Here is a 27,806-nt window from a genome sequence, read left to right on the forward strand (position 1 = left end):
ATCGGCTGACAAATTGTCCCCAAAGTCAAATTTGACAGCCTTTTATGATTAATGGGCTTGATTATGGAGAAGTATCTCCCCGAACTCATTTCCGGGTGTTTCTCCAGCTCTGCGTATGGAGGAGGAAGGAGGAGGAGGAGGAGGAGGAGGAGGAGGAGGAGGAAGAAGGGGGGGGGGGGGGTAGATTGTTTGCGGAGCTGAATGAGTGGATGGGAAAAGAAAAAGAAAAAGAGGGGAGGTTGAATTGAATTAGTGGTGAAGAGGCAGAGCGAGGAGGACAGGTGGAGTGTGAGGTCTCACACTTAATAAACAGCAGGGAGATAAGAGAGAGAGAGAGAGAGAGAGAGAGAGAGAGAGATCAACTGACACTGACTCTCTCTCTCTCTCTGTTAGTGTTCGCTGTTAATAAGAACCAACAGACTGAAGATCACTGAGAGGTCGGACATGTTTTCACCTGCAGTGGAATAAAACCACTCGATGCTCCTCTCATATGAAGTCAAAGGTTTCTGATGATGATCGATCAGCTGATCAGCTGATATCTGCTCGTTAACTTCATGCACTGATACAGACTAACAGCTAAATACTCTAATCTGAACTACTACTACTTTTGGTCTCATTTATATGTTTATCTTCTTGTAACCTTTCTTCTCTTATAGATACACAGTTGTTGTATTAGTTCTTTGAACCTCAGGGACACAATCTGCATCAGAATCCTCCTCATGTTTGTTTATTATGAGACAATAATGTACTTTGTGTCTATTTGAGGCACAATGTGGGAAAAAAACATGTTTTAATCTAAGCTTTAAGGTGTAAATTAGGGTTTCAGAGGTTGGTGATTCTTGCAGTTTCCTTCAGCCTTTGAGCAAGGCATCACTTCCTGCCTGCAGCGGTGTCGCTGCTGTTTCTCTCCTTTCATTCAGACGGTTTGATGATCAGAAAGCCGTCGTTCTAACCGCCGCTCTCTCTCTCTCTCTCTCTCTCTCTATTCCTCCCGCAGCCTTGAACGAGCCCACCATCGACTACGGCTTCCAGAGGCTACAGAAGGTCATCCCTCGCCACCCCGGGGACCCCGAGAGGTTACCTAAGGTCAGTGGAGACGCTGCGGCGTCCTCAGGTCAGGGGTCAAAGGTCAGATTCATGACCCGGGAAGTGAAGTTTGTTTAGTGGGGCAGGTACGGGCCGTCAGTCAGAGCTGCAGTTTGAGTCTTTAATCAGGTTTTACAGCCACATTAACGGCTGATTTCAAGCTGAAGTGGCTGTTTGTCCCTCTGTGGACGCCGTAGACCACCTGCACCGCATGAATTATAAGGCTGCTTGTATATTTAATGCAGCTCAGGACCAAAGTTGAGTTGCCTGATTGGATTTGTTGGTTCTGCTCGGTACACTCTTGGCACCGCCGGCCGTCTTTGCTGCCAGCAGGCAGATTGTTCCTGATCCTTCAAACAGGAAACAGCTGTTTATGGGAGCAAATCCTGCCGTTTTGTTTCCCCTCGACTGGCGAGGAGGAAGGTTTGGATGGCGGCGAGTCGCTGGCTGAGAGGCAGAGAAGGAAGCTGTGATGTTAGAGGTCAGGACGGTGCAGGTTTGTCAGAGTTTCTTTGAGATGCAAGAAAACAAGTTTATTCCAGTAAATGTGAGTTTACTGAGATAACAACATAAAAACTGGCATTTGATCAATATACCTTATTGATGATGTAAATATCAGATACAGCAGCTTTCTCTTTGATCTCAGCTGAAGGACTAAAACCTGGCAGGACGTTTCATCGTCTCTGCAGGTTTTATCTGTTTTTTATCACATGAACCTGAACGTTTCCTTCAGTTTCTAATGAGGACGAGAAAAACGTTCAGAGTTCACAAGTTCAGGTGTGAAGATGCAAAAAAAACATCATGCAAAGTTATGAAAAGTGATTTATCTGATGTTTGACATGTTTTTCTAACAATACTTCTAATAATTTGATAAGTCTTTATTAATCTACAGTAACTTTTGTCTTGTTAACTAAATTCTGACTTTATGAATCTTGTTAATTGAAGCCGTAGTTTTCACTATATTGACAGTTTTTGTCTCATAACTGTGGAGGTTTTAGTTTCATGAAGAGCAGTTTACTGTCTCTAACTGGTGCTTACAGATGACATCATCATACCTTCATCAACCGTCAGCTTCAACCACAGCCAGTTTATTACTATTGTCAAAGCAACATGTTTGTTTGTTTGTTTGTTTTAATTCATTCAAGAATAAAACAGATTTAGGGGCTGCGACTAATGATTATTTTCATTATCCAGTAATTTTCTGGATTCATTGATTAGTTGTTTGATCCATAAAATGTCTGAAAATAGTAAAAAATATTCAGTTTACTGTCATAGAGACTAAAAAAACAGAAAATATTCACATTTAAGAAGCTGAATCAGAGAATGTCGAGACTTTTTATTCTTAAAGAATGACTCAAATCAGTTAATTAATTATGAGAATAGTTTAGTGGTTGCAGCTTTAAACTGATTCATAAACTGAGGGCAGCAGCTTATTTTATATAACATAACCTATAAACTAAAGTAAATATCTTGTGTTACAATATAAGATTAGAAATGTAATTTATATCTTAGACATTTATGGTTGAAATCTGTTTCCTGTCTGAGATTCAGAGTCAGTTTATCAGATGTTCTCGTATTTATCAGGATTCATATTGTTATTTGATGTCATGTTGAAAAGGGAAAAACTCCAAAAGCTTTGGTTTTTGTTTTAGGGCCAGATTTGGTCCACGGACCACTGTTTGCTCACCGCTGCTGTATTGAAATAAAGGAGATCAGCTGATCACATTTAAACATGTGTTAACCAGCAGCAGCTGATCTGAAGTTGATGCTGTAAAAACCTTTTACACATCTCGTCCCTTCTCTCATTTTATTCTCTTAGTTCTTGTTCTTGTCGTGTTATTTTATTCTTTTATTGCTGCTGCGATGAATAAATTTCCCTCTGAGGATTAATAAAGTAGCTACAAGCTAAAAAAAAAAATGCAGGAATGCTCCTTTAAGATTTGTGTAGAAAAACATCAGGAGTGAAATCTGCTTAAAAAAAAACAAAAAAACAAGATCCTGGTTTCAATATTTACCCACAGAGAGACATTAGTATGCACACACACACACACACACACACACACACACACACACACACACACACACACACACACACACACACACACACACACGCGCACACGTGCACGCGGCCGTCAGGTGCCCTGGTTAGTATGAAGAGATTATTTTGGCCGCTGCAGGCCTGCGAGGCTAACTGAAGCAGATTCTTTGAGGCAGCGAGCGGCGGCGGCGGGCGGCGAGCGTCAGATGGGCTCTGACACTCGAAAGCAGCTGCCAAATTGAAACCATTTATCAAAATCTGACATCGGAGATCCAGTCACCAAAAAAGCAGTTTATTTGTAAATTGATACTAATAGTGAGCATACATTGTCTGGCCCCTTTGATGGCCTGATTTGCAGCCAGAGTGGAACGTCAAACACCCTCCACCTCCCGCTCTGCTTCCTGTCGGCCATTTAAATATTTATTTATTCAGGAGAAAACTCAATAAGAGCACAGAGGGGTTTTTTTTTTCTCCTCTCAGACGTTTTCGACAGCGAGAGGAGAAGCTTTTGTGTCGTAGCCGGTGAGGTGGCAGGACGGCGTGTATCATGTGACCGCGCTGTGATGGGTTAACTCGGCTTGTCACTTCTCTTTTGTTTTCACCTGCCGCCGCCGCCGCCGCCGCCGCCGCAGAGGACAGCAGCAGGGGGATGGAGAGAGATGTTTTTGGACGGCGAGCTTTTTTTTGTTTTGTTTTTTTTTTCGACAGGCGGCGCCTGAGCAGATTGATTTGTTGTTGGGCGCCATGTGATCACCTAAACAAAACCTGGTGACAACATGGCAACCAGGAGAAAAACCACTCAGCTGATTTCATCTGAAAGATGGAAACTGGTCTGGAATTACCTGAGAGACACGTCCAGGACAGAGTTAGCCTAGCCTAGCTTAGCTTAGCTCAGAGGAGCCTGTTAGCATGTAGCTTCATCACAAGCAGTGACGGAAAGTAACTGAGTACATTTACTAAAGTACAGTTTAGAGGTACTTGTACTTTACTTGAGTATTTCCATGTGATGCTACTTTATACTTTCTACTCCACTACATTTATTTAACAGCTTTAGTTACTTTTCAAACAGATTTGTGTATCAGAACTTTGTTTTTTCTTCTTTCCTCTCCCATTAATCATCTCACCACCCCTCAGATTTATCTGCTGACCCTTTGGAGGGGCCCCGACCCCTAGGTTGGGAACCACTGGACTAAACTAGCTAACTGTATATAAAGTAGTGTAAACTAGCTCCACCTCCAGCAGCTACAACAGTAACATGCTGCTCTAACACTGATGCTTCACTATTAATAATCTAATGATGTCATATATAATAATATATCAGTCAGAGGGACCAAACCACTACTTTTACTGCAATACTTTAACTACATCAAGCTCATAATACTTATGTACTTTTACTGCAATACTTTAACTACATCAAGCTCATAATACTTATGTACTTTTACTGCAATACTTTAACTACATCAAGCTCATAATACTTATGTACTTTTACTGCAATACTTTAACTACATCAAGCTCATAATACGTATGTACTTTTACTGCAATACTTTAACTACATCAAGCTCATAATACTTATGTACTTTTACTGCAATACTTTAACTACATCAAGCTCATAATACTTATGTACTTTTACTGCAATACTTTAACTACATCAAGCTCATAATACTTATGTACTTTTACTGCAATACTTTAACTACATCAAGCTCATAATACTTATGTACTTTTACTGCAGCAGGGTTTTGCATCGCTGACAGTAGTTGAGTAAATATACTTAGTTTCTTCCTGTAAGTCAGTCATGTGACGGGTTCAGCTGCTCGTGTCCTCTTTGTGTCTGCTGGACGGACTCTGAGGTGTCCGCTTGCAGCCGAGCCAGACTGGAAATGAAATTAGAGGTCTGAACCTGATCCAGGAGAAACCCCAGAGGTCAGCAGTGACCAGTTGGCCTCGCAGACTGTCAGACTGTCAGACTGTCAGACATCATCCTGCAGCTCTGAAATAACAACAGAAACGCTTCACATTCACCTGAAAGTGAAGGAGGAGGTTTGTTTTAGGGGCTGCAGTGATTAAGCAATTAATCAGTTATCATTTTTTCAGCCTCTTGAATGAGAGAATCTGCTGCTCTTCGTTTTCTTAAACATTGTAATAAACTGAAGATCTTGAAGTTTTAGACAGTTTGTTGGACAACAACATGACATCACCAGGCTGTAGGAAAGTGTGATGAGACTTTTCTGATGTTTTATTAGAGCAAGTGCACTAATAAATAATAAAAATAATCATTAGTTGCAGCCCTGCTTTGTTGAAATAAAGACAGTAAGTAATTGAAACAGTTAATCATGGATGTGAGAGGCGGCTGAGCAGCAGAGGAGCGTTTACAGCTTTACTTCGGCCTTTTTGAGGATCAGATTTAGTTAAATTGTTTGATGATTATTCCGCTTTAATCTGCATATGACAAGTTTAAAGATCTTTGAAGGTATAAATGAAAGGGTTGTGTTTCCCAGTTCAACATCCTGAACTGGGAATAATGTGGATTTCTGGAAGAAAAAGGGACGTTCAGTTGTAGAAAACAAACCAACCTTTTAGAGACAAAACTGTAAAACAAACAACTGATGCTAAAATTAACAGCAGAGATTAAACTCGAGTGTTTTTTTTTTGTGTATTTGTGAAGCGTTAACTGGAGATTAAACGTGTTTGACGCGCTGCACCTTTAGCTCTGATGGCTAACCCCCCCCCCCACCCCCCACCCCCCCCCCGCCACCATCCTGACTCGCAGGGCGTCCGTCCGTTCAGGGATTATTAATTCCAGCCCACTTCATGAATGAGGAGAATTTCCTGCTCTTATTGAAAATAATGAGCAATATTCAATTCATGAGCTGAATTTCAATCCATTTCCTCTGAATGGAATTAACCCCACACCATGTCCCACATCATTAGAATAGCTCTGCCCCTGATAATCGCTAATCTGGAGATCCGGCGCGATGCGGCTCTCCTCCTCCTCCTCCTCCTCCTCCTCCTCCTCCTCCTCCTCAGCAGCGCTCAGGTCCATCCATATTTTATAGAGATCAGCGGGGCGGCGGCGCTGGCGCAGGGCGGCTGTAGCTGCAGCTCTGCTCGGGGTGATTTATCATTGTTAAGGCCGCTGTCTGATGGCTTCTCCTCCAGGGTCACGCTGATCCCTGTTCGCCCCGCACCTCCTCAACCACAGAGCTGGCCCCCCGTAATTAAGCCCCTAGAAACCAATGGAAGAAAATAGAGGAAAGAGAAAAAAGGAGGAAAAAAAAGGGGAGAATATGTCAAGAGATGGACGGAAGAAGGGCAAGGGCATGAAGGCCGCGAGGGTGCAGCCTCCGAGAAATGTTTTTTTATTACCATTTTTTTTTTTTTTTACCTTTTTTGGGGGAAAAGATGCACGAGAGGAGAAGTGAGAGGTTGTTTGTTTAAGTTGAATCAGATTAAAACACAAAAACATGTCTGTTATTCAGCCATAAAATTCAAAATCCCTGTTTTAAATGATAGAGATCAGCCTTTAGCTTCAGATTATTGTCATTATTTTCATTTTATTTTGAAATCCAGCATCATTTTTCTTTATTCTAATGCAGCTTTCAGGTGAAACCAAAACTTATAACAAAATAATGTTCTCATCAATTCATTTGAGCTTTTTCAACCTCAAGAACAATGTTTTTAAATTATAATAGAACTGAAGCTGAACAATTTATTATTCTTTATATCATATTTCAGTTTTTAGCAGTGAAAAGTAACATTAAGTACATTTACTCAAGTTCTGTACTTAAATACAATTTTGAGGTACTTGTACTTTACTTGAGTATTTCCATGTGATGCTACTTTATACTTTCTACTCCACTACATTTATTTAACAGCTTTAGTGACTTTTCAAACAGATTTGTGTATCAGAACTTTGTTTTTTCTTCTTTCCTCTCCCATTAATCATCTCACCACCCCTCAGATTTATCTGCTGACCCTTTGGAGGGGCCCGACCCCTAGGTTGGGAACCACTGGACTAAACTAGCTAACTGTATATAAAGTAGTGTAAACTAGCTCCACCTCCAGCAGCTACAACAGTAACATGCTGCTCTAACACTGATGCTTCACTATTAATAATCTAATGATGTCATATATAATAATATATCAGTCAGAGGGACCAAACCACTACTTTTACTGCAATACTTTAACTACATCAAGCTCATAATACTTATGTACTTTTACTGCAATACTTTAACTACATCAAGCTCATAATACTTATGTACTTTTACTGCAATACTTTAACTACATCAAGCTCATAATACTTATGTACTTTTACTGCAATACTTTAACTACATCAAGCTCATAATACTTATGTACTTTTACTGCAATACTTTAACTACATCAAGCTCATAATACTTATGTACTTTTACTGCAATACTTTAACTACATCAAGCTCATAATACTTATGTACTTTTACTGCAATACTTTAACTACATCAAGCTCATAATACTTATGTACTTTTACTGCAATACTTTAACTACATCAAGCTCATAATACTTATGTACTTTTACTGCAATACTTTAACTACATCAAGCTCATAATACTTATGTACTTTTACTGCAATACTTTAACTACATCAAGCTCATAATACTTATGTACTTTTACTGCAATACTTTAACTACATCAAGCTCATAATACTTATGTACTTTTACTGCAATACTTTAACTACATCAAGCTCATAATACTTATGTACTTTTACTGCAGTAGGATTCTTTTACTTGTAATGGAGTATTTTTACATTGTTGTATTGGTACTTTTACTGCAGTAAAGTATCTGAGTACTTCTTCCACAGTTATTTTAAAGTTAGACTGCAGTGCTTCAGAGTTTCTTCTATAAAGTCTTTAAACATTAAATCCTGACTTTTATTCTCTAGTTTCGGTCAAATTCCAATAACACTGGATCCTACATTTCCCATAATGCACCTGGATAGTGTTTCTCATTAAAGCCTCCCTGCAGGTAAAACAGACACATCTCTCAAACTCTCAAACTGATGACATCACTGTGACATCATCAGGGCTATTTCCACCACTGAGGAAGACTAACCAGCATCTTCATGTGTGGAATGATCCTTTAAATTAAAAAATAAAAACCATGTTGACAGAAAGTAAAACATGAAAGGTGTCAGAAGCAGACGCTTCATGTTCATCTAATCTGATCATCTGATTCTTCTGCTAAAGTTCAAGTCGAAGTAAAAATGAAAGAAGAATGTGAGGAAATTAAAAACACATTCCTGCAGTTTAGATAATTACTTTAAATTGGTCCAAATCCAACATTTTTAATATTTCTGTCGCCTCTTCTGTTACTTTAACAATAATTTAATACGACGTCTGTAAATATTTTCACAGCAAAAATAAATGAATCACGTCTCGACACCATCTGTGTTTTGATTTAGTAATTAATTTTAAGATTTTTTTTTTTTTTTTTTAGAGGCGTTTAAAGAGTTAGAGCATCAGAATTAATTCATAAATCATAAACCTCAGTACTGAGTAGTATTGCAGTACTACTCTGAGGTACTTGTACTTTACTGGAGTATTTCCATGTGATGATACTTTATACTTCCACTACATTTATTTAACAGCTTTAATTACTGAAGATACTTTAACTACATAAAGCTCATAGTACTGATGTTCTTTAACTTTTACTTTAAGTATTATGGAGCAGTTAAGGAGTATTTGTACATTGCTGTATTGGTACTTTTAGTTACTTTTCACATGAAGATTAGACATGAAATAACATATTTTAATATTCTAACTGTTGTTTAAATTGTCTGCTCTTCTCTACATATACAACAGTATTTCTTACTTTTACTTTTATCTGAATACTTCTTCCACCACCGGCATCTGACTTTTATACAATCAGAGCAGAGGTCAGAGGTCAAACATAAGACAGGTAGGAAAACATGGCGGCTGATGTTACAGATGAAATTTACACACCTTTTATAGGAGATAATTACTCAAATGTAAAAATGAAGCAGCTACTTTTCTTCATTTAATGTGTGTTTTTGGAAAGAAGTGATTAAAAGTATTGGAGATAGTTGTTGCATTCATGCTAACAGCAGCTGGATCCGAGCTACCCGACCTGGCAGAATCAGTGGCGATGAATCTGCGGTCACACTGACCCATAGAAATGTTTGTTTCCTGCTTATTAATGTAAATAGAGAGAGAAAGTGACAGTAAAGTAGTTGTACAGTAGCAGTGGAGCTTTAACATGTTCACATGGACACACAAACATACAAGCATCCACACACACCTACACATGTGCTGCAGGGAGACTCTCAGTGGGTTTAATCAACTCAACACTGAGGAGGAGGAGGAGGAGGAGGAGGAAGAAGAGGAAGAGGAGGAGGAGGAAGAGGAGCCAAAGTCATGAAATATTGGACAGTTTTACCTCTTCGGGCCTCAGACGGTTATTTATTTGGTGGAACAACTGGAACATCTGTAACCTGACGAGGAGCCACAGCTACACACACAGGACAAAAAGCTCAGGAATCTTTAATTCTTTGTACTTTCTGAGCTCAATCATATATTATTTAATGTAAAAATCATCTGAAAAGTAACTGAAGCTGTTAAATAAATGTAGTGGAGTAGAAAGTATAAAGTAGCATCACATGGAAATACTCAAGTAAAGTACAAGTACCTCAAACTGTATTTAATTGCAGTACTTAGTTACTTTCTAACGCCGTCTGTCTCTCACAACAACTTCACAGCAGCGACTCTTTAAACACAGTGAAGTCATGTGACGCACCTGTCCTCCTTCAGCCAATCATAAACCAGATGTTGTGAGCACTCTGACAGAATCAGATTGGAGGAGTTTTATATGTCCAGTTATCCTCCTCCTCCTCCTCCTCCTCCTCCTCCTCCTCACCCCGAATCATCCATCTCCTCACAGCTGAAGGGAAACACCCAGAGACCCTCTTCTCCTCCATCTCCCTCCTCCTCTCCATCCTCCTCCTCCTCCTCCCCCCTCCTCGGAGGTGTGGGTCAGTGATAAGAGATGATGATGATAACCGGGAGCCAGTGCATTACCGTATCGATCGGGGCAGGCCTTTCAGCGCCGTTAAAGCGCCCGGCGCTCTGATTGCCGGCACTTGCGCTGACAGGAATCCGATGGCGCTGTCTGTGTGTGTGTGTGTGTGTGTGTGTGTGTGTGTGTGTGTGTGTGCGCAGGGTGTGGCTGAGCAGCTGATGTGTGTGTAATGGTGTGAATGGGGATGTGTAGCGGAGCAGCGTGGAGGCAATTAGGCACTCTGACAGATAACAACACATCCAACAGCAGCAGCAGTAGCAGCAGCAGCAGCTCAGAGGCCTGAAACTGGATCTGATGCATAAAAACACAGAAATCAACATCACTTTGTTCAGTGAGAGCAGGAAACACACAGGAAGACAACAAACACTGACACACTACATGGAAACTGCTTCATCTGCTGGTTTTTATGACTTTACTGCTGTAGTTTGTCAACAAGAAGATGTGTAGATTTTATACTTGACGTATTTTTGAGCGTTTTTTCACATCATCCTTCAGTTTTTGGATCAGTTTAGTCGGCTGCTGGTTTCAGGTCAGTGCAGTGGTTCAGTGTCTGCAGGCAGCACGTCAGAAAAAGTGTCATTTGTTTAATTTTGACTATAATGTTTAAGCATTTTTTCAGCATTTAAAGGACATATATTCTGCATTTCCAGCTCTATATTTATATTCTGGGGCTCTACTGGAATAAAAACTCCTTATTTATCTTCTACTGGTCCTTTATGCAGCCCCTCAGTTCAGCCTCTGTCTCTAACAGGCCGTTTTAGCTCCTGTCTCTTTAAGGCCCCGCCTCCTGATGAGCCCGCTCTGTTCTGATTGGTCAGCTTCAGGAAGCTTCCTCCGGCTCCGGAGGCTACGTAAACAAACTATAGTAGCAGGATTTCACTTCTTCTTCTCCTTCTTTACTCCAAATGTCAACTTCTCAAATCCATCCGTACATGTTGGAGCTGAACAACACATGGAAACACCTTAGCAACCACCTTAGTAACCACCTTAGTAACCACCTTAGTAACCAAGGCCACAGAAAAGAGTGCTGATAGAAAAACCTGTCACAAATGCAGCGTTCACCTCAAGTTTTGGAACTTTGTCCATGTTTAACATCAGAATATAAATAATAGAAAACTACAAAAATCAGAATCATTGTGAGTTCATGTTGGTGTCTTAGTTACCTGTAACACTGTTTACATATATGCAAAAGATACAAGCTGATAAACACAGAAACAACTACAAAAATGTGATGAAGAGGTGCAAAGAGGCTTCATCAGGTCACCTTCTGATGCATTTATCAATCAATCAAAAGAGAATATAATATGATGATAATAATGTAATATGAGGAAGAGTCCTGTTTAAGGAAGTGTATCAGAGGTGATCAGGGACAGAGAGAAGTTATTGATTATTCAGCTCAGACTGGACCAATACGCTGCTGCTGCTGCTCCTCTTCTTCTTCTTCTGTGGTGGATTTGTGGGGTTTTTTGGTACTTGCAGTAGTTAGTGAGCATGTTTTACAGATTAGAAAATGTCCCAGAACAAATGAACGCATGCTTGTACACACACACACACACACACACACAAACACACAAACACACACACACACACACACACACACACACACACACACACACACACACACTGAGTGGCGGCGGAGATCCAGCAGCGAGGCCTCGGAGGCGTCATTAACTTGAGAAGGCTGTTGTGTCTGTCAGGACCTAATGAAAATAGAAGGACGACACACACACACACACACACACACCACAATAGATTGAATTTGTGTGTGTGTGTGTGTGTGTGTGTGTGTGTGTGTGACAGGCAGCTGCTGCCTCGTGGCGTCTTGCTGCTGCAGCCGAGTGAAGGAGACATTAACTAACTTCTGTTTTCTAATGGAGATTAATGAAGCCAGCGGAGGAACACACACACACACACACACACACACACACACACACACACACACACACAAACACACACTGACAGACTCGTCCTCTCACCTGTGTGACGACTCGTTTTGGGTTTTTAGTTGTAGTAGTTTAGTAGTTAAAATGTAACAACAAGGAAGGAAGGATAGAAGAAAGATGGGAGAGGAAGTGTAGAAAGGGAGGAGAGTGAGGAAAGAAAGGAACAATAGAAAAGAGGAAAAGGAAGGAAAGAAGAAATGAAAGAGAGAAGGAAAAGTGGTGATAAAGGAGGCAAATAAGAAAAACAAGAAAGGACAGAAAGGAAATGAAGGATAGAGAGAGAAGAAAAAAGAAGCAAGTAAGGAAGAAATAAAAGATGGGAAAGGAGAAGAAGAAAGAAAGAGAAGAAGAGAGATAAGAAGAAATGAGGAAAAGAGGGGGAGGAAGGAAATGAAGGAGAGAAAATTAGGAAAGAAAGAGAAACAATAAAAAAGAGGAAAGGTGGTAAAGAAGGAAATGAAGGACAAAAAAGAAAGGAGAGGAAGGATAGAGAGGAAAAGGGAGGCAGGTAGGAAAGAAAGGAGAGAGAGAAGAGGACAAAGGGAGGAAAGAAAGAATGAAAGGGTGTGATGTGGAAATAGTGGAGGCAAGTATGAAAAGGAAGAAAAGAAAAGAGAGAAACGATAGGGAGGAAATGAGAGAAAGAAAATAAAGGAAAAGAAAGATTGTGAGAAAAGTAAAGAGAGGAATAAAAGAAGAGAAAGGAGAGAACAGCAAGACAGGAAAGAAGGAGGAGAAGGAAAATAATAGAAAAGAGAGGAAGAAAATGAGAGGAGGGAAAGAAGGGAAGCAAGGAAAAGAAGAGGTGGAGGAAAGAAAGAGAAGGGGAGGATAAAGGGAGGCAAGGAAGGAGAAGACAGAGGAAAATAATGGGAAGAGAGGAGAAGGAAGAGAAAGGAACAATGGAAAAAATAGAAATAATGGAGGAAAGTAAGAAAAGAAAGAACGGAGATGATGAAAGACAGGAAAGAAAATAAAGGAGGCAAAGAACGAGAAGAAGAAGAAAAAATAAAAAATGGAGGCAAGAAAGGAAGAAAAAGACGTCATCTGTGTGCAAACATGCAGTAAATACTGTAAATGTTACATATGTAGAAACTACATGGATACACACATGTTAACAAATGTATGCACACACACACACACACACACACACACACACACACACACACAGTCTTGGCAGTAGCAGGCTGACAGATTGTCCTACAATAGAGAGGGAAGCTGAGGGGGGGTTTGATTGACAGGAGGCCATTCATTCACACACACACACACACACACACACACACACACATGATGTCATACAGAGAGCTTCTGGTTCATCAATAATTACATTTAAATCAGACGACTTGCATTAGTTGGAAGTTGGATTTTTTTTACGCTAACACTTTCCCTCCGCTTCCAGTCTTTGTGCTAAGCTACGCTAACCATGTTGTGGCCTCGTCTCTGTACCGGACGCACTGATATTTCCACCTGAACGCTGAACTGCTCCTTTAATCGATTAATTGAAACGTGATGCGTTCACTGACGAGCTCTACTGTGGGAAAATCAACCTGCGTGAAGAAGACACACTGATAAAACCCCCCCGACAGGACAGCAGAGTATGTTTCAGTCACATGTGAACGTCATTTCTAAGAGACGGAGCTGCTGGTGGGTGTGGAGAGTTTTTCTGAGGAGAAAAAACTCTGGATGTTGTTCTGTTTCCATCTCTGTGTGTTGGATCGACTCCTCCGAGGTCATCGTCTGTCGTGGGAAATGGAGAGCAGTGTGCGTGTGTGTGTGTGTGTGTGTGTGTGTGTGTGTTTCCCTGTCGAAGGCCGGTTTGTTGCCAGCAGTGAGGAAACACTCTGATTGGCCGGCAGGAAAACAATGTGGTTTACGGCTCTTTCTCTCCTCTGAGTCACAGGAGACGCTGAAGTTGTTTGGAACGCTGCAGGAAAATAAAATAAAAAAACTGAGTAGAATCCAGAGTAGAAATCCCCGCTAATCTCCCTCCATCACAGCAGCTCACATTCTGTCTCCGCTCCGCAGAAATAAAACAGCAGCGGGTCGGATCTGACAGCCTGACAGCCCGGAGAGACAAAAGCAAACGTTTCCTCTCAAAGTTTCACAGCAGCTGCATCTCTAATGTTCACTTCAAACGCTTCAGCTACACATTAATAATCACGTCCTTCACTTCAGGTTAGAGGAGCATCGCCACACTGTAAAAATACTCAACTACCACAGAATTTATAGCCGTTCTGGAGCTTTCAGTCCTCTCACATGACCTTTATCAGCAGATGAATCGACCCAGTTTGCAAATGTTTCTTTAAGGATTTACTTTGTTTTTTGGCTGCTCACTTTAAAAAAGACAAAGTATTATTAAAGGATCATTCTGCTGATTTCCCAACAATGAACTGATTTATTAACAAGTGTGTATTAAAGCTGATATATGTTATTAAAAACACATCAATGAGTCACATGACATGTTCCTTCATCATGAAGAGTTTGGTTAAAGACTAATAACAGCGTCATGTTTTCAGTGTCTGGAGAGTAGCACCAGAGGTTGTGATATGTAGCACAACAAGCTAACGAAGCTAACGGAACCGTGTTCCTGCACATGCTCAGTAGCGTCTGCCTCACACAGAACTACTCTCATCCCGCAGTGAGTCTGTCCTCCAAAAACCAGCTACAGTCAGTTTGATTGACAGATCATCTAGCGGTCGTCGTCGTAGTAACTGTGAGGTGGAGCAGTGATGACGTTTATATATGTGACAGGTTTCCTCCCTCAGAGGAGGAGGAGGAGGAGGAGGAGGAGGCTTTAACCCAACAGGAGACGCTGCTCATTTCCTGTTTCCAACTGCGAGTCAGGACAGTTTTCTAAAAAAGCCTAACTACCATCGTCCCCTAACCTTTAACCCTGTGGTTATTATTGTTGCCATGACGATGAAGGTGGCCTAACTTTAAGGAAGTAGTAACTTTAACCCACCACATGTTTCTCTGACCTGAACAAAGTGATCATTTTAACACCAACCATCATCTTTAAACCACAGCGCTGCCACATCATCAATCATCATTATTGATTAACAGTGACGTGTTGATGATGATGTCTACATACATATATACATATATATATATATATATATATATATGTATATATGTATGTATATATATATGAGCAGGACACACACAGTTTATTCTGTTGTTATGACTGAATGAATCTTTCTGCTCCTTGTTTTTGTTGACATTGTTTGTTATTTAACAGAAATATAATGTTGCATTAGCTGATTGATTGAAGAAAACGAGTATTTTTGTTGTTGTTGTTTACATTAAGCGCCTCTTGCTGATTGGTTGCCTCAGATGAGACTTCTATATTGTTTCTGTTTGACTGTTTTTCTCTCATTTCTCTTTATTTTTCTTTCTGGTCTGTTTTCTATTTTGATTTCTTCTCTTTGTCGTTTTTCTCTCCTCCTCCTCCTCCTCCTCTTCGTCTCTCGGTCTCGTATTCATTCTGAAACGTGTCTCTAGTTCTTCATCTCTCCCTCCTCTCCCTCCTCTCTGACTGTCTCTCTGCTGTAATACCTCGGGGAGCTCCAGCAGAGGCCTCCACCTCCCCACTGCTGCTCCTCAGGGACCCAACACCTCCTCTTCATCCTCCTCCTCCTCCTCTCTATCAGCTGATCATCCCCAGCTCTGAGTGTGTGTGTGTGTGTGTGTGTGTGTGTGTGTGTGTGAGTGTGTGAGGCTGCAGTGTGAAAAAACACACCTTCATTCACACTCCTGGGAGTCTGTTTACTCTTTTTCTTCCTCGCTTCCCTTTCCTGCCTTTCCTTGTGTTTCCTTCCTTCTTACCTTTCCTTTACTTCCCTCCTTTACTTCCCTCCTCTGTCTTATTTCCTTCCTTTCCTGTTTTTTTCTCCCTTTACGTTCCTTCTTTCTCTTATTTCATTTCCTTGTTTCTATCATTCCTTCCTCTCTTGTGTTCCTCTCCTCTCCTCATGCTTCTTTTCCTTCCATATCTTTCCTCTTTTCTTATTTACTTTCCTTGTGTTTCTTTCATTCTTTACCTTTTGCCTTCCTTCCTTCCTTCCTTCCTTCCTTCCTTCCTTCCTTCCTTCCTTCCTTGTGTTTCTTTACGTCCTTTTCTTTCACCTTTCTTCTTCTTTTTTCCTTCCCTTTCCATGTCTTCTTCCTTTCTTTTCCTCCTTTTTCTTATTTCCTTCCCCTCATTTATTGTCCTCCTTTTTATATTCTTTTTATTTTCTTTGTTTTCTATGTTTTCTTTTTCTTGTTCTCTTCCTACCTCACAGTTCCTTTCTTTCCTTGTTCCCTTCCCTTCCTCCTTTTTCTCTATTTCCTTTCCTCATGTTTCTTTATTTCCTTTCACTCTCTTCCTTTCTTTATTTTTCTTATTTCCTTCCTTCTTTGTCCTTGTTTCTTTTCCTTTCTCTTCCTCCTTTTTATTTCCTTTCCTTCTTGTGTTTCCCTTCTTTCCTTCCTTCCTTTCCTTTCTTTCTTTTACTTATTTCCTTTCCTTTTGTTTCTCTTTCATTTTTCACTCTCATTTCCTTCTTTCCTTTCCTTTCTTTTACCTCTCTCTCCATTCTGTTTCCTTTTCTTGTTTATTTACTTCCTTTCCTCTTTTTTAGTTTCTTTCCTTTCCTTGTTTCCTTCCTTCCTTCTACGTTGCCTCCTTCCATTCTTCCTTTTTCTTATTTCCTTTCCTATCTCTTGTTTCTTCTTTCTTCTTCTCTTCTTTCTTTATTCTTTCCTCCTCATTTTCATCTTCCCTCCTTCTCTCCACATCAGCTTCCTGTGTGTGTTTATGTGTTAATGTGTGTGTTTATGTTTGTTAATGTGTGTGTTTATATGTGTGTGTGTGTGTTTATCTATTTATCGTGGGGTGGGGGGGTAGATCCAATAAACAGATGTGTGTGTGTGTGTGTGTGTGTGTGTGTGTGTGGTCTGCAGCCTCGGTGTTAATGGCGTCCTGCTGCTTCTTCTTCTTCTTCTCTTCCTTCACACCGAGTACAAACACTCATCCCTCCATCGCTGCGTATTTGCAGCCATCAGCGGCGGCCATTTTAAAGACACCAGCGCCACTCATCTCTGATCAATATGTGTGTGTGTGTGTGTGTGTGTGTGTGTGTGTGTGTGTGTGTGTGATCTCTTTCTCTTAACGAGAATAATTAACGATAGAAGACTAAAGTTTGTCGTCACGGTGCTGGACTGTGATTGGTTGACAGCAGCAGCTTCGAGCGTCCTGATTGGACGGATTCACTGAAGCTCCAGCTGAAACGATCAGGAGATTCATTGATTAGTTGATTGATGCAAAAGTAATTAAATAAACATTCTCTGGTCTGTTTTGTGCTTTTGTTTGTTTCTATAACTTTCAACTTAATGTCTTTGAGTTCAGGACAAAACAAAACATTTTTACCATTTTTTGTCATTTTATGGACCAAATGAATAATCAATAAAGTGATCTGTAGATGAATTGATGATGGAAAGTGTTCAGTCTAAATGACATTTGAACTGTTTGTGCTTTAAGTTACAGTTTACTGTCTGTTTAAAGTCCATAAACAAGTTTCAATGTATTGAAGTATCTATTAGTAACGTTTACATTCGTACTCAGAGGACAGTCGTATCCGCCTGCTTTGTGTTGGTTCGTGTTAAACTCTGCTGCTCTGCTCTGTGTTTGTGCGTCAGGAGGTTCTGTTGAAGCGAGCAGCCGACCTGGTGGAGGCTCTGTACGGGATGCCGCACAACAACCAGGTGAGTCAGCTGCTTCAGGTCTGACCTTTGACCTTCACTGAAACACTTCCAGCACCTTTACGGACTCATAGTTCCACGTGAGGAAACAGAATCAGAGCTTTAAATTAGTTTCTGCTAAATTAACTTCAGTGTTCAGGTGAGTCCTTCGGTCCCGGGGGGGGGCGGGGGGGAGGTGGGGGGGGGGTTACCTGCAGGGCTTTAAAGGCAACTTATTTAACTCACTTATATTATATGATTCGGTTCTTAAATTAAACTTAAACAGAACCAGGCCACGGTGTGTTCACTGACCCGCAGACACGCAGGAAGTTTGATATAAATCATGTTTTAAAGGTTTAAAGGCCGTTCACACATTATTCATATTTATTATGATTCTAAATAAAGTCGATTAAAGAAAGTGAAAGTGATGAGTGAATCTTTATGTTGTGTCAGAGTGCATCACTAATCTATTATCCATACACAGCTGAATTCATACGTTCACACTCCTGCAGACTGCTGTGAGCGAATAAATTAAACATTCAGGAGGAAAAACAGTGAAGTTTAACGTCTGGTCAGATGATTTAACTCTGAATAAAGAAACGCTGTGTTTGATGTTGTTGTATTTCCAGGTTTTATGGTGTATTTCTGATTGTAGTTGTGTTTCTAGTTTTGGTTGTTGTTGTTGTCACCAGCTGTCGAACGTTTCGTCTGCTTATGTTTTGTTATAGTTGCAGAGTTTTCAGCTTCAGTTAAATCATCTTTTTTTTCCGTTTTCTCGACTGTGTTTTATTAGAGAAAGTTCTTGTTTGGCTGCTTGTGTTTAGACGTTTAACAGATGACAACTTTGGCTTCTTTTGCTCAGTGAGACAAAGGGTGTCTCACTGCTCTCCTCCTCTTCCTCCTCTCCCCCTCTCCTCCTCTCTTCCTCCTCTTCCTCCTCCTCCTCTCCCTGTCCTCTCTTCTCATCCTCCTCTCCTCCCTTCTCTCTTGCTCCTGCTCCTTTCCTCTCCCTCCTCTCCTCCTCTCCTCCTCTCCTCCTCTCATCCTCCTCTCCTCCCTTCTCTCTTGGTCCTGCTCCTTTCCTCTTCCTCTGTCCTCCTCTCCCTCCTCCTCCTCCTCCTCCTCCCACCTCCCCTTCCTCTCCCCTCCTCCTCCTCCTCCTCTTCCTCCTCCTCTCCTCCTGCAGGAGATCATCCTGAAGCGAGCGGCCGACCTCACCGAGGCTCTGTACAGCGTCCCTCGCAGTCACAACCAGCTGCCGTCTCTGACCAGCTCGGCCGCTCACTCGGGGATGATGGGAGTGAACTCCTTCAGCAGCCAGCTCGCCGTCAACATCTCCGAGGCCTCGCAGGCCGACCAGGGTGAGAGCTCGCCGCTACCCATAATCCTCTGGGAGAGGGAGGGCGGGGCGGCTTTAGAAACCGCAACATTAACGACTGTTGTTCTTCTGATTTACTGCTTATGTTTCAACAAGTTCACATCCAACCGTCAGAGTCCAGTAAAGTCCAGAGAGACCAGTCCACTCCCACTGGTCCAGTCCAGTTCAGTAAAGTCCAGTAGAGTCCAGTAGACTTTATTAGAGTTCAGGAGAGACCAGTCCACTCCCACTGGTCCAGTCCAGTTCAGTAAAGTCCAGCAGACCTCCAACAGAGTCGAGGACCGACTGTTTGTGTTTCTGTGTGTTTGTGTTCAGAACTCAGCAGGAACTCTTCTTCTCTTTCCTCTCTCCTCTTCCTCTCTCCTCTTCCTCGCTCCTCTTCCTCTCTCCTCTTCCTCGCTCCTCTTCCTCTCTCCTCTTCCTCGCTCCTCTTCCTCTCTCCTCTTCCTCTCTCCTCTTCCTCGCTCCTCTTCCTCGCTCCTCTTCCTCTCTCCTCTCTGTACCTTAAACAAATATATTCACAAAGCGCCGTATACGCACATTTTTCACTCCAGTTGAAACGTTGTTTTTGCATCTTTACATTGACTTTGTTTGTAACAAAAAATGGCTTCATGTCCTATCTGAACGAATAATAATAATAATAATAATAATAATAATAATAATAATAATAATAATAATAATAATACAACTTTATTTATAAAGCACTTTTGATAAAACCACAGTTTCACACAGTTTACATTAAATAAACATAACGAAATAAAATCCCATAAAATATAAATGAATTCACCCGAAAGCAAAAGAGGAAACAAAACTCATTAGACCAAAGTGAAGGTCAGTAGAGTCCAGTAGAGTCCAGTAGAGTCTGGTAGAGTCCAGTAGAGTCCAGTAGAGTCCGGTAGAGTCTGGTAGAGTCCAGTAGAGTCCAGTAGAGTCTGGTAGAGTCCAGTAGGGTCCAGTAGAGTCCGGTAGAGTCTGGTAGAGTCCAGTAGAGTCCAGTAGAGTCCGGTAGAGTCTGGTAGAGTCCAGTAGAGTCCAGTAGAGTCCGGTAGACTCTAGTAGAGTCTTTAGTAGAGTCCGGTAGAGTCCAGTAGAGTCTAGTAGAGTCTCTAGTAGAATCCGGTAGAGTCCAGTAGTGTCCGGTAGACTCTAGCAGAGTCTCTAGTAAAGTCTGGTAGAGTCTGATAGAGTCTAGTAGAGTCTAGTAGAGTCTAGTAGAGTCTGGTAGAGTCTGGTAGAGTCTGGTAGGGTCCGGTAGAGTCCAGTAGAGTCCAGTAGAGTCCAGTAGAGTCTAGTAGAGTCTGGTAGAGTCTGGTAGAGTCCAGTAGAGTCTCTAGTAGAGTCTAGTAGAGTCTAGTAGAGTCCAGTAGAGTCTCTAGTAGAGTCTAGTAGAGTCTAGTAGAGTCTGGTAGAGTCTGGTAGAGTCTGGTAGAGTCCAGTAGAGTCCAGTAGAGTCCGGTAGAGTCTGGTAGAGTCTGGTAGAGTCCGGTAGAGTCCGGTAGAGTCCGGTAGAGTCCAGTAGAGTCTCTAGTAGAGTCTAGTAGAGTCTGGTAGAGTCTTGGTAGAGTCCAGTAGAGTCTCTAGTAGAGTCTAGTAGAGTCTAGTAGAGTCCAGTAGAGTCTCTAGTAGAGTCTAGTAGAGTCTGGTAGAGTCTAGTAGAGTCTAGTAGAGTCCAGTAGAGTCTCTAGTAGAGTCTAGTAGAGTCTAGTAGAGTCTAGTAGAGTCTAGTAGAGTCTGGTAGAGTCTAGTAGAGTCTAGTAGAGTCTCTAGTAGAGTCTAGTAGAGTCTAGTAGAGTCTGGTAGAGTCTAGTAGAGTCTAGTAGAGTCCAGTAGAGTCTCTAGTAGAGTCTAGTAGAGTCTGGTAGAGTCTAGTAGAGTCTAGTAGAGTCTAGTAGAGTCTGGTAGAGTCTGGTAGAGTCCAGTAGAGTCTCTAGTAGAGTCTAGTAGAGTCTAGTAGAGTCTAGTAGAGTCTGGTAGAGTCCAGTAGAGTCTCTAGTAGAGTCTAGTAGAGTCTAGTAGAGTCTGGTAGAGTCCGGTAGAGTCTAGTAGAGTCTAGTAGAGTCTGGTAGAGTCTGGTAGAGTCCAGTAGAGTCTCTAGTAGAGTCTAGTAGAGTCTAGTAGAGTCTAGTAGAGTCTGGTAGAGTCCAGTAGAGTCTCTAGTAGAGTCCAGTAGAGTCCAGTAAAGTCTAGTAGAGTCACACACACACACAGGGTTATTTTTTCTCGTCCTTTCTGCATTTTTATTGTTGTTGTTTTTCTCTTTTTCTTTCTTTCAACTGAGATTTGAAGCCGTTTGTGTTTCTGTCTTTTGTTCTGTCAGGAAGCTTCTCAGCCCAGATCACATCCTCTTCTTCTTCTTCTTCTTCTTCTTCTTCTTCTTCTTCTTCTTCTTTCTTCGTTTTAAACTTTGGTTAAAATCATCTAAAAGTGAGACTTTCATCTTTTACATTTTCTTCACATCCGACTGTGTTCTTGAACTCTGAATCTTTTTCCTCCAGCTTCACAGTTTCTGCTCCTTTAACATCACCGACACAACGACACACTGATCGTCCTGTCAGAACCACACATGCTGTATAAATACACACACATACTGACACGCACTGTATGTTCAGATGTAAATCTATAAAAACAGCTCACAAATACATAGTTTCATGTTTAAATGTCTCAGTAATTTCCCAGAACAGAAGCTCACTGTAGTTTTTAACAAACAAACAGGAGAAAACAGTGAATTTATGAATTTATCAGGGACTATTTTGTGGAGTATTTCTGGCAGCAGGACGGTGTGTGTTCACGGTGATGAAGGAACGTGTCACCCAGTGCAACGTGCGGCTCACACACGTGTTTTTAATGGTTTGTAGACGACAATGAGGATGAAGATATATCACGTTACCTGTTACTAGATCAGCTCTTTGTTAGTTTGAGCCTAAACGTGAATAAAAATATAGAATATGAGCAGATTCGTGCTCATGTTTGCTGTCAGCAGTCGGTTCTGGTTCCGTCAGGGTTCTCTCAGGAAGTCCTGCAGCAAACAGCTTGTGAACACGCGTCGACAGGAAGCAGATAGAGCTGCTTTTACTCCCCAGGCGCCCCCCCCCAACCCCCCCAACCCCCCAGCCTGAGCCCTAGTCTGCTTTTCACATCGGCCCGGCAGCGAACACCTTACAGGAATCTATGAGGTCATGGGAAACCAGGCAGCAGCCACGGTGAAAATTCATAACTCGGTAGTTTATGTGTGCGGAGCTCTCCGGTTGGAACATTACAACTCCGACCGCCGGCCTCCCCGCTGGTCTGAAGTATGAAGCAGCTCTTTGTGCCTGTCGCAATTATCCGCCGTGATTAAAACATTAATAAAAACAGCGGCCCGGCGAGCCCAGGTCTTATCAGACGGACGAGGCAGGTAATTTACGGCGCTAATTCAGAGCTCTGCCTGCTCAGCGTCATGTCATCCTCCTCCTCCTCCTCTTCTTCTTCTTCTTCTTCTCTGAGTTTTGCTCCTCTGGAGTTTGTCTCCTCTTCTTCAGTCTGACAGCTGACGGCCGGAGGAGGTGGAGGAGAACAGTTTGACACCTCGAAACCTTTACCAGAGTTAAACGTACGACTTTTTTTAAACACCAGATACGATGAAATGTAATTCTTTCTCACAGTCGGAGCAGTCAAAGGATGACAGAGAGCTCTACGGGGAGATTTAGTTCTAGTTGAACTTCATGACGGAAACAGAAAAAGACATTCAGCCATGTCGGACTCTAATGAGAGTCACATGAAAATAAAGTCGGTCTGAAAATGTTCAAGACAAAAAAAAAAAAAAATATCTGGAAATCTCTTTCAGGGTCTCAGCAGCGATCATCAAACTACATTTAAGACTTTTTAACACCACATAGAATAAAATTTTAAAACTTTTTATGGTCATTATGTGACATTAAGAGACTGAAACCTGAAACTTTTATACAGGAGAGTTTTACTCAGTTCTGCCTGAAGTCTGCAGCTCTTCATTCAAGATCATTTTATTTATTCAGCCCGACTTTATTTAGATTTTTTGAATAAATAACAATACTAAAATTACAATTTAGACAAAACTATAAACACAAATTAATAAAATTCCTCTGAACAGCATCTCTTAATTATAAGAAAAGATGTAAAATCCTTGATGGATGTTCAATAACGATGAGATACAGAGTCAGTCTGCAGGTTTTTGTTCAGGACTCCTGAAACCTTCAAGCATCTTTATTTATTTGTATTTGTTGTTTGAACTCTTGTTCTTTACAAACAGAACAGGTTAAAGTCCAGTCTTTTAATTGCAGATCAGAAACATTGTTCTTTACAAAACTGTTGAACAAACTAAACACCTGCAGGAGTTCTGCAACTTTTGAATGTTCGCTCAGTGAAAACAAATCATGTTTCAGCACAAACTAAACTGTCATTCAACCAGCTAATCAGTCTCAATGAAACCCGACTGCTCCCCGATTCTGCCTCTGCAGGAACACATGTTTCCATTTGAGTGTTCAGTGTGAGGTCGAAGGATGTGCTGCTTCCCACGCTGCTGCTGCTGCTGCTGCTGCCGCCGCTGACGAGAACACACCAACACAAAAGCTCAAATATGTTTCTAAAGAGAGTCTTTTCTTAAAAATGAAAGAACAATCTGAACATTTTAGCACAAACGCTGACGTGCTGCAGCTCTCGGCCGCTCCCTTGCACTGTTCACTGCGACATGTGTTTCCCATCGCCGCCGCCTCTCCTCGCCCTCGTCCCCGGGCAGCGCTCCATCAGACACTCCTGCTGGGAATTGCGTTGGCCCGAACCAGGAAGTGGGGGAAAGTGGAGGAACGGGTGGAGATGGAGGGGGGGGGGAGGGGGAAGGGGTAGGGGGGAGGGGAGGGGGGGGGGGGTGGTGGAGCTGTAATGTGCTACTTGGCACACCGTTGGCTCGAGGTCGGTGGGAACTCGGGTAGCCTCATGAGGGGGTTAAAGGTCACGCTGAGTGCTGCAGGGAACATCGGTATTCAATGCATCTTGGATGAGGGTCAATCAGCAGGAGCGCGGGGGGGAGGAGGGGGCGTGATGGGGGGGGGGGGTAAGTACAGCACAGGAGAAAGGTGAGAGATGAAGGGCAGACTTCACCCGCGGGGAGGAGAACGGTTGGCGTGATGATGTCACTGCTGAGGTCACAGCGAGGATTCAGAGAAGAAAGTTACAGATGTGGTTCGACGGCATCGTATGAGACACAAACATGTTCTTTGTTTTTTATTGATTCACTGCGATTAAACAGATTTTACTGATACAGTTTTGTTTTTTGGGGGCTGAGGAACTAAACTCAGGACGCAGCTGGAGGAGACGGACTCAGTTACTCCGTTTGTCTGATGATTATGTATTTTAAAAATGTTTTTTTAATAAATATAACACCAGCTGGATCAATGTTTTTCATCAGTATCATCATGTTCATATCTTCATAATGTTCTCTGCTGATGTTTTTATTCAGGAACCAACAGTCCAGTTTTAGCCTCCTGGTTCAGAGTTCAGTAAGACGGCCTTTATCCACCCGGAGCTTTCTGACGCTGTCATGTCTTCCTCGCAGGTTACTCCCGTAACTCGAACAGCGTGTCTCCTCGCGGCTACGTGCCGAGCTCCACGCCTCAGCAGTCCAACTACAACACCATCACGTCCACCATGAACGGATACGGCGCGGGGATGACCAACCTCGGCGTGCCTGGATCTCCCAGCTTCCTCAACGGATCCACCGCCAACTCTGCTTACGCAAGTGAGTCCGTTTTTAAAAGATACAGAAACACATAAAGAAAACCAAAGCTCATCCATCTGAGAGGCAGGAAGGATCCTGTCAAACTGTCTCAGAGCGGCTGACGTCTGACGTGTTTTTATTTTTAAAAAACACTTCACTGTTTACCAGTTTGGGGAAGTTAAACATGCGCTCACAGCTGAAAATGTAAAAAAAAAAACATTTAAGTGTTTCAACATGTTGATATTTTGTTTGTGTTGAGGTTGAAGCACTGAAAGGAGTTGAAGTGTCACCGGAGGCACTTAAATGGTTTTAAGTACCTGTTGAAGTGGAAGCAATGAAAGCAGTCGACATGTCAGTTGAAGGTTTACACACATATATACTGTTTTTAGAAGTTGTGAAAGCACTGAAAGGAGTTAAAGCGTCAATGAAAATCTGAGTGATGACAGCAGATGTTAATGTTGTTTTGTAGCTTAATTACTTTTGAAGTGTGGGGTACTGAAAGGGGTTGAAGTGTAAGTGATGAAAGCAGATGAAGTGTTGTTTTAAGTCTCTGTTGAAGTGGAGGCGATGAAAGTATCTGGATGTATCAGTAAATGATTCAATACTGAGGTTTCAGTTGAAGTGTGGGCAGTGAAAGGAGCCGAAGTGTCAGTGGAAGCGTTGAAATGGTTTTAAGTGTTATCAGTTAAAGTGTAAGTGATGAAATGAGTCGAGGTGTCAGTTGAAGGTTTGTTACTACAGTCAGAGCTCAGCAATACGATTTTAAGAAGCGAAACATCTTATTTATTAAAAACAGTTGAGTGAGAATAATAAAAGAGCTCATCGTTACACTTCAGTTTATCTCACACATATACTGTCAGTAGATCACATCCAGTTTAATCATCAGTGTCTGCACAGACACAGCATAAAGGTCCAAATATGAGACTTCATGTCTGATATCTACAGCCTGCTGCTAGTTAGCGTTAGCTACCAGATATCCACAGACACCTGGAGTCACCTCAGTCCTGCAACCTGCAGCAGGTGAACATGTAGTGAAACTACTCGCGTCACAGTCAAAACAGCTGATGTAGCAGCTATCATTTAGACATTTTACACATCATGCAAAAACAAAAATTTGAATTAATTGAATTAATTTGAGATATCGCCCCCTCCCCCTTACTACAGTTATTACAGTTCAAGTGATGAAAGCAGCTTAATCATTGCAATGTTGAAGTTTGATCCCTGAAGTTTCAGTTTGGCTGTAAAACCAGGTGGAAAAACAGCAGAGTGAAACTGAGAGATGGAGCTGGAAAGTCTTTGTGCTGCAGTGTCGTCATGTGAGAACAGAACAGACAGGGGGAAAGATTACACACCAGCTAAGATCCTTAAAATAGTCGAGGCCGGTCTCATACGGTGATGTTTATTTATGTTACACTGATACCTGGGATACAGGATGCTGTAGTGTGGAGGTTGTTTCTTGTATCCACGCTGACGTTGTGGGACTGACGCAGGTGATGAACAGTCGCAGTTCTGGTGCACAAAAACAATGAAAGTGAGTAAAAGTGAAGCGCTGCAGGAGACGAGCGGATGCTTCACCGGTTGTCAGAGTCGACTCTGTTGTTCTTTCGCCACTGAAACTTTCCGCTCGGCTCTGATTAACGCCTGGAGTCGGAGCTCCTGTTTGGAAGGCGCAGGTGTGTTTTGGAGGCCGGTGAAGTCTAAACTCGCCCGCGGGGAGCCGCTCCATTGTTTTGGCTTCTGTATCAAACAGCTCAGCGAGTCTCAGTGAGACTCGTTTAGAAGGTAGCGAGCTCAAACTGCGTCTCCGTGCCAGGTGATGTTGTCGTCCCTGGCGACTAAACAAAAGGTGGGCTCACATCTCGCCTGGATGAGCCGCTGTATCCCTCCGCCGAGGGTCTGAATGTGTACACCGCCACGCATTGTTCACTCCCCCCCCTCCCCCCTCCCCTCCCCCCCTCCTCCCCACCCTCGCTCTGACTGTCCCCCTGTCCATCCTCCTCCTCACCCTCCCTCCACTAACCCCACTAACATCCTCACCGCATCCTCCATGCATTCATGCATTCATGCTTTGGGCCGAATCCATTAATTTCAGCTGGAAACAGAAACAGAAAAACAACAAGAAGGAGCCAAGAAAGAGAGGAAGTGTGAGGAGAAAGAAGCAGCGATCCAGGACAGACATGAAGCGATAAATCACATTTACATTCCCCCGTTTCATTTTACAGTTTCCATTTTCAAATGCTGTCCTTGAATCATTTACAGACTCACCATGGTCCATAAACTCTGAGGAGGCTCTTAAAGGGACAGTTCAACACTTCAGGAAGACTCTTATCCTCGTTCTTTCAGAGTGAGATGTTCAGATGGATGTCAGTCTCACTACAGCGCTAACGTTAGCTTAGCATAAAGACTGGAAGCAGAGGGAAACTGTTAGCTTGTGCAAACATCACGTCTGAAGATCAACGATCATCATGTTGGAGCTCGTTTATTTCACATGATCTTCATCAGCAGATTTGTACAGAAACAATGGGAATCTGAACATCTACGTTTCCATGACGACTGGGCAAATTTCATCCGATGAAGAAGATCATGTTTTATGACCAAAAGCTCCGGAACTGCTACTGAATACAGAGTGTGACTTTGTCAAACATGTCATTGAACATTTAACTGAACACAAAAATCTGAATAATTGAAACATTTTAGTAGCTGTTCTGGAGCTTTTGATCATACTGATGGTCTTCCTCAACTACTGGAGTTTGTCCAGTTGTCATGGAAACATAAAGAACCAGTCAAAAAGGAAACAACTTCCCATTAACTTGAATGAGAAAGTGTTTTGTTGGAGTTGGACGTCTGCAT

At 42.1% G+C, this 27,806-nt stretch overlaps 1 protein-coding gene across 5 annotated transcripts in view; it reads left to right on the forward strand.

Moving 5' to 3' along the window:
• Positions 1-27,806, forward strand: part of LOC122990057 (transcription factor COE3-like) — a 164,110-nt gene that overhangs the window by 131,620 nt on the left and 4,684 nt on the right. For all 5 annotated transcript variants that reach the window (XM_044363187.1, XM_044363189.1, XM_044363190.1 and 2 more), the window contains exons 11-14: positions 998-1,086; positions 17,809-17,874; positions 19,037-19,211; positions 24,795-24,977. In XM_044363187.1, the coding sequence (XP_044219122.1) occupies positions 998-1,086; positions 17,809-17,874; positions 19,037-19,211; positions 24,795-24,977 (513 nt within the window). The remainder of the gene's footprint in view (positions 1-997; positions 1,087-17,808; positions 17,875-19,036; positions 19,212-24,794; positions 24,978-27,806) is intronic.

The sequence above is a fragment of the Thunnus albacares genome, chromosome 10 (genome assembly GCF_914725855.1).
Source record: "Thunnus albacares chromosome 10, fThuAlb1.1, whole genome shotgun sequence".
Classification (NCBI taxonomy): domain Eukaryota; kingdom Metazoa; phylum Chordata; class Actinopteri; order Scombriformes; family Scombridae; genus Thunnus; species Thunnus albacares.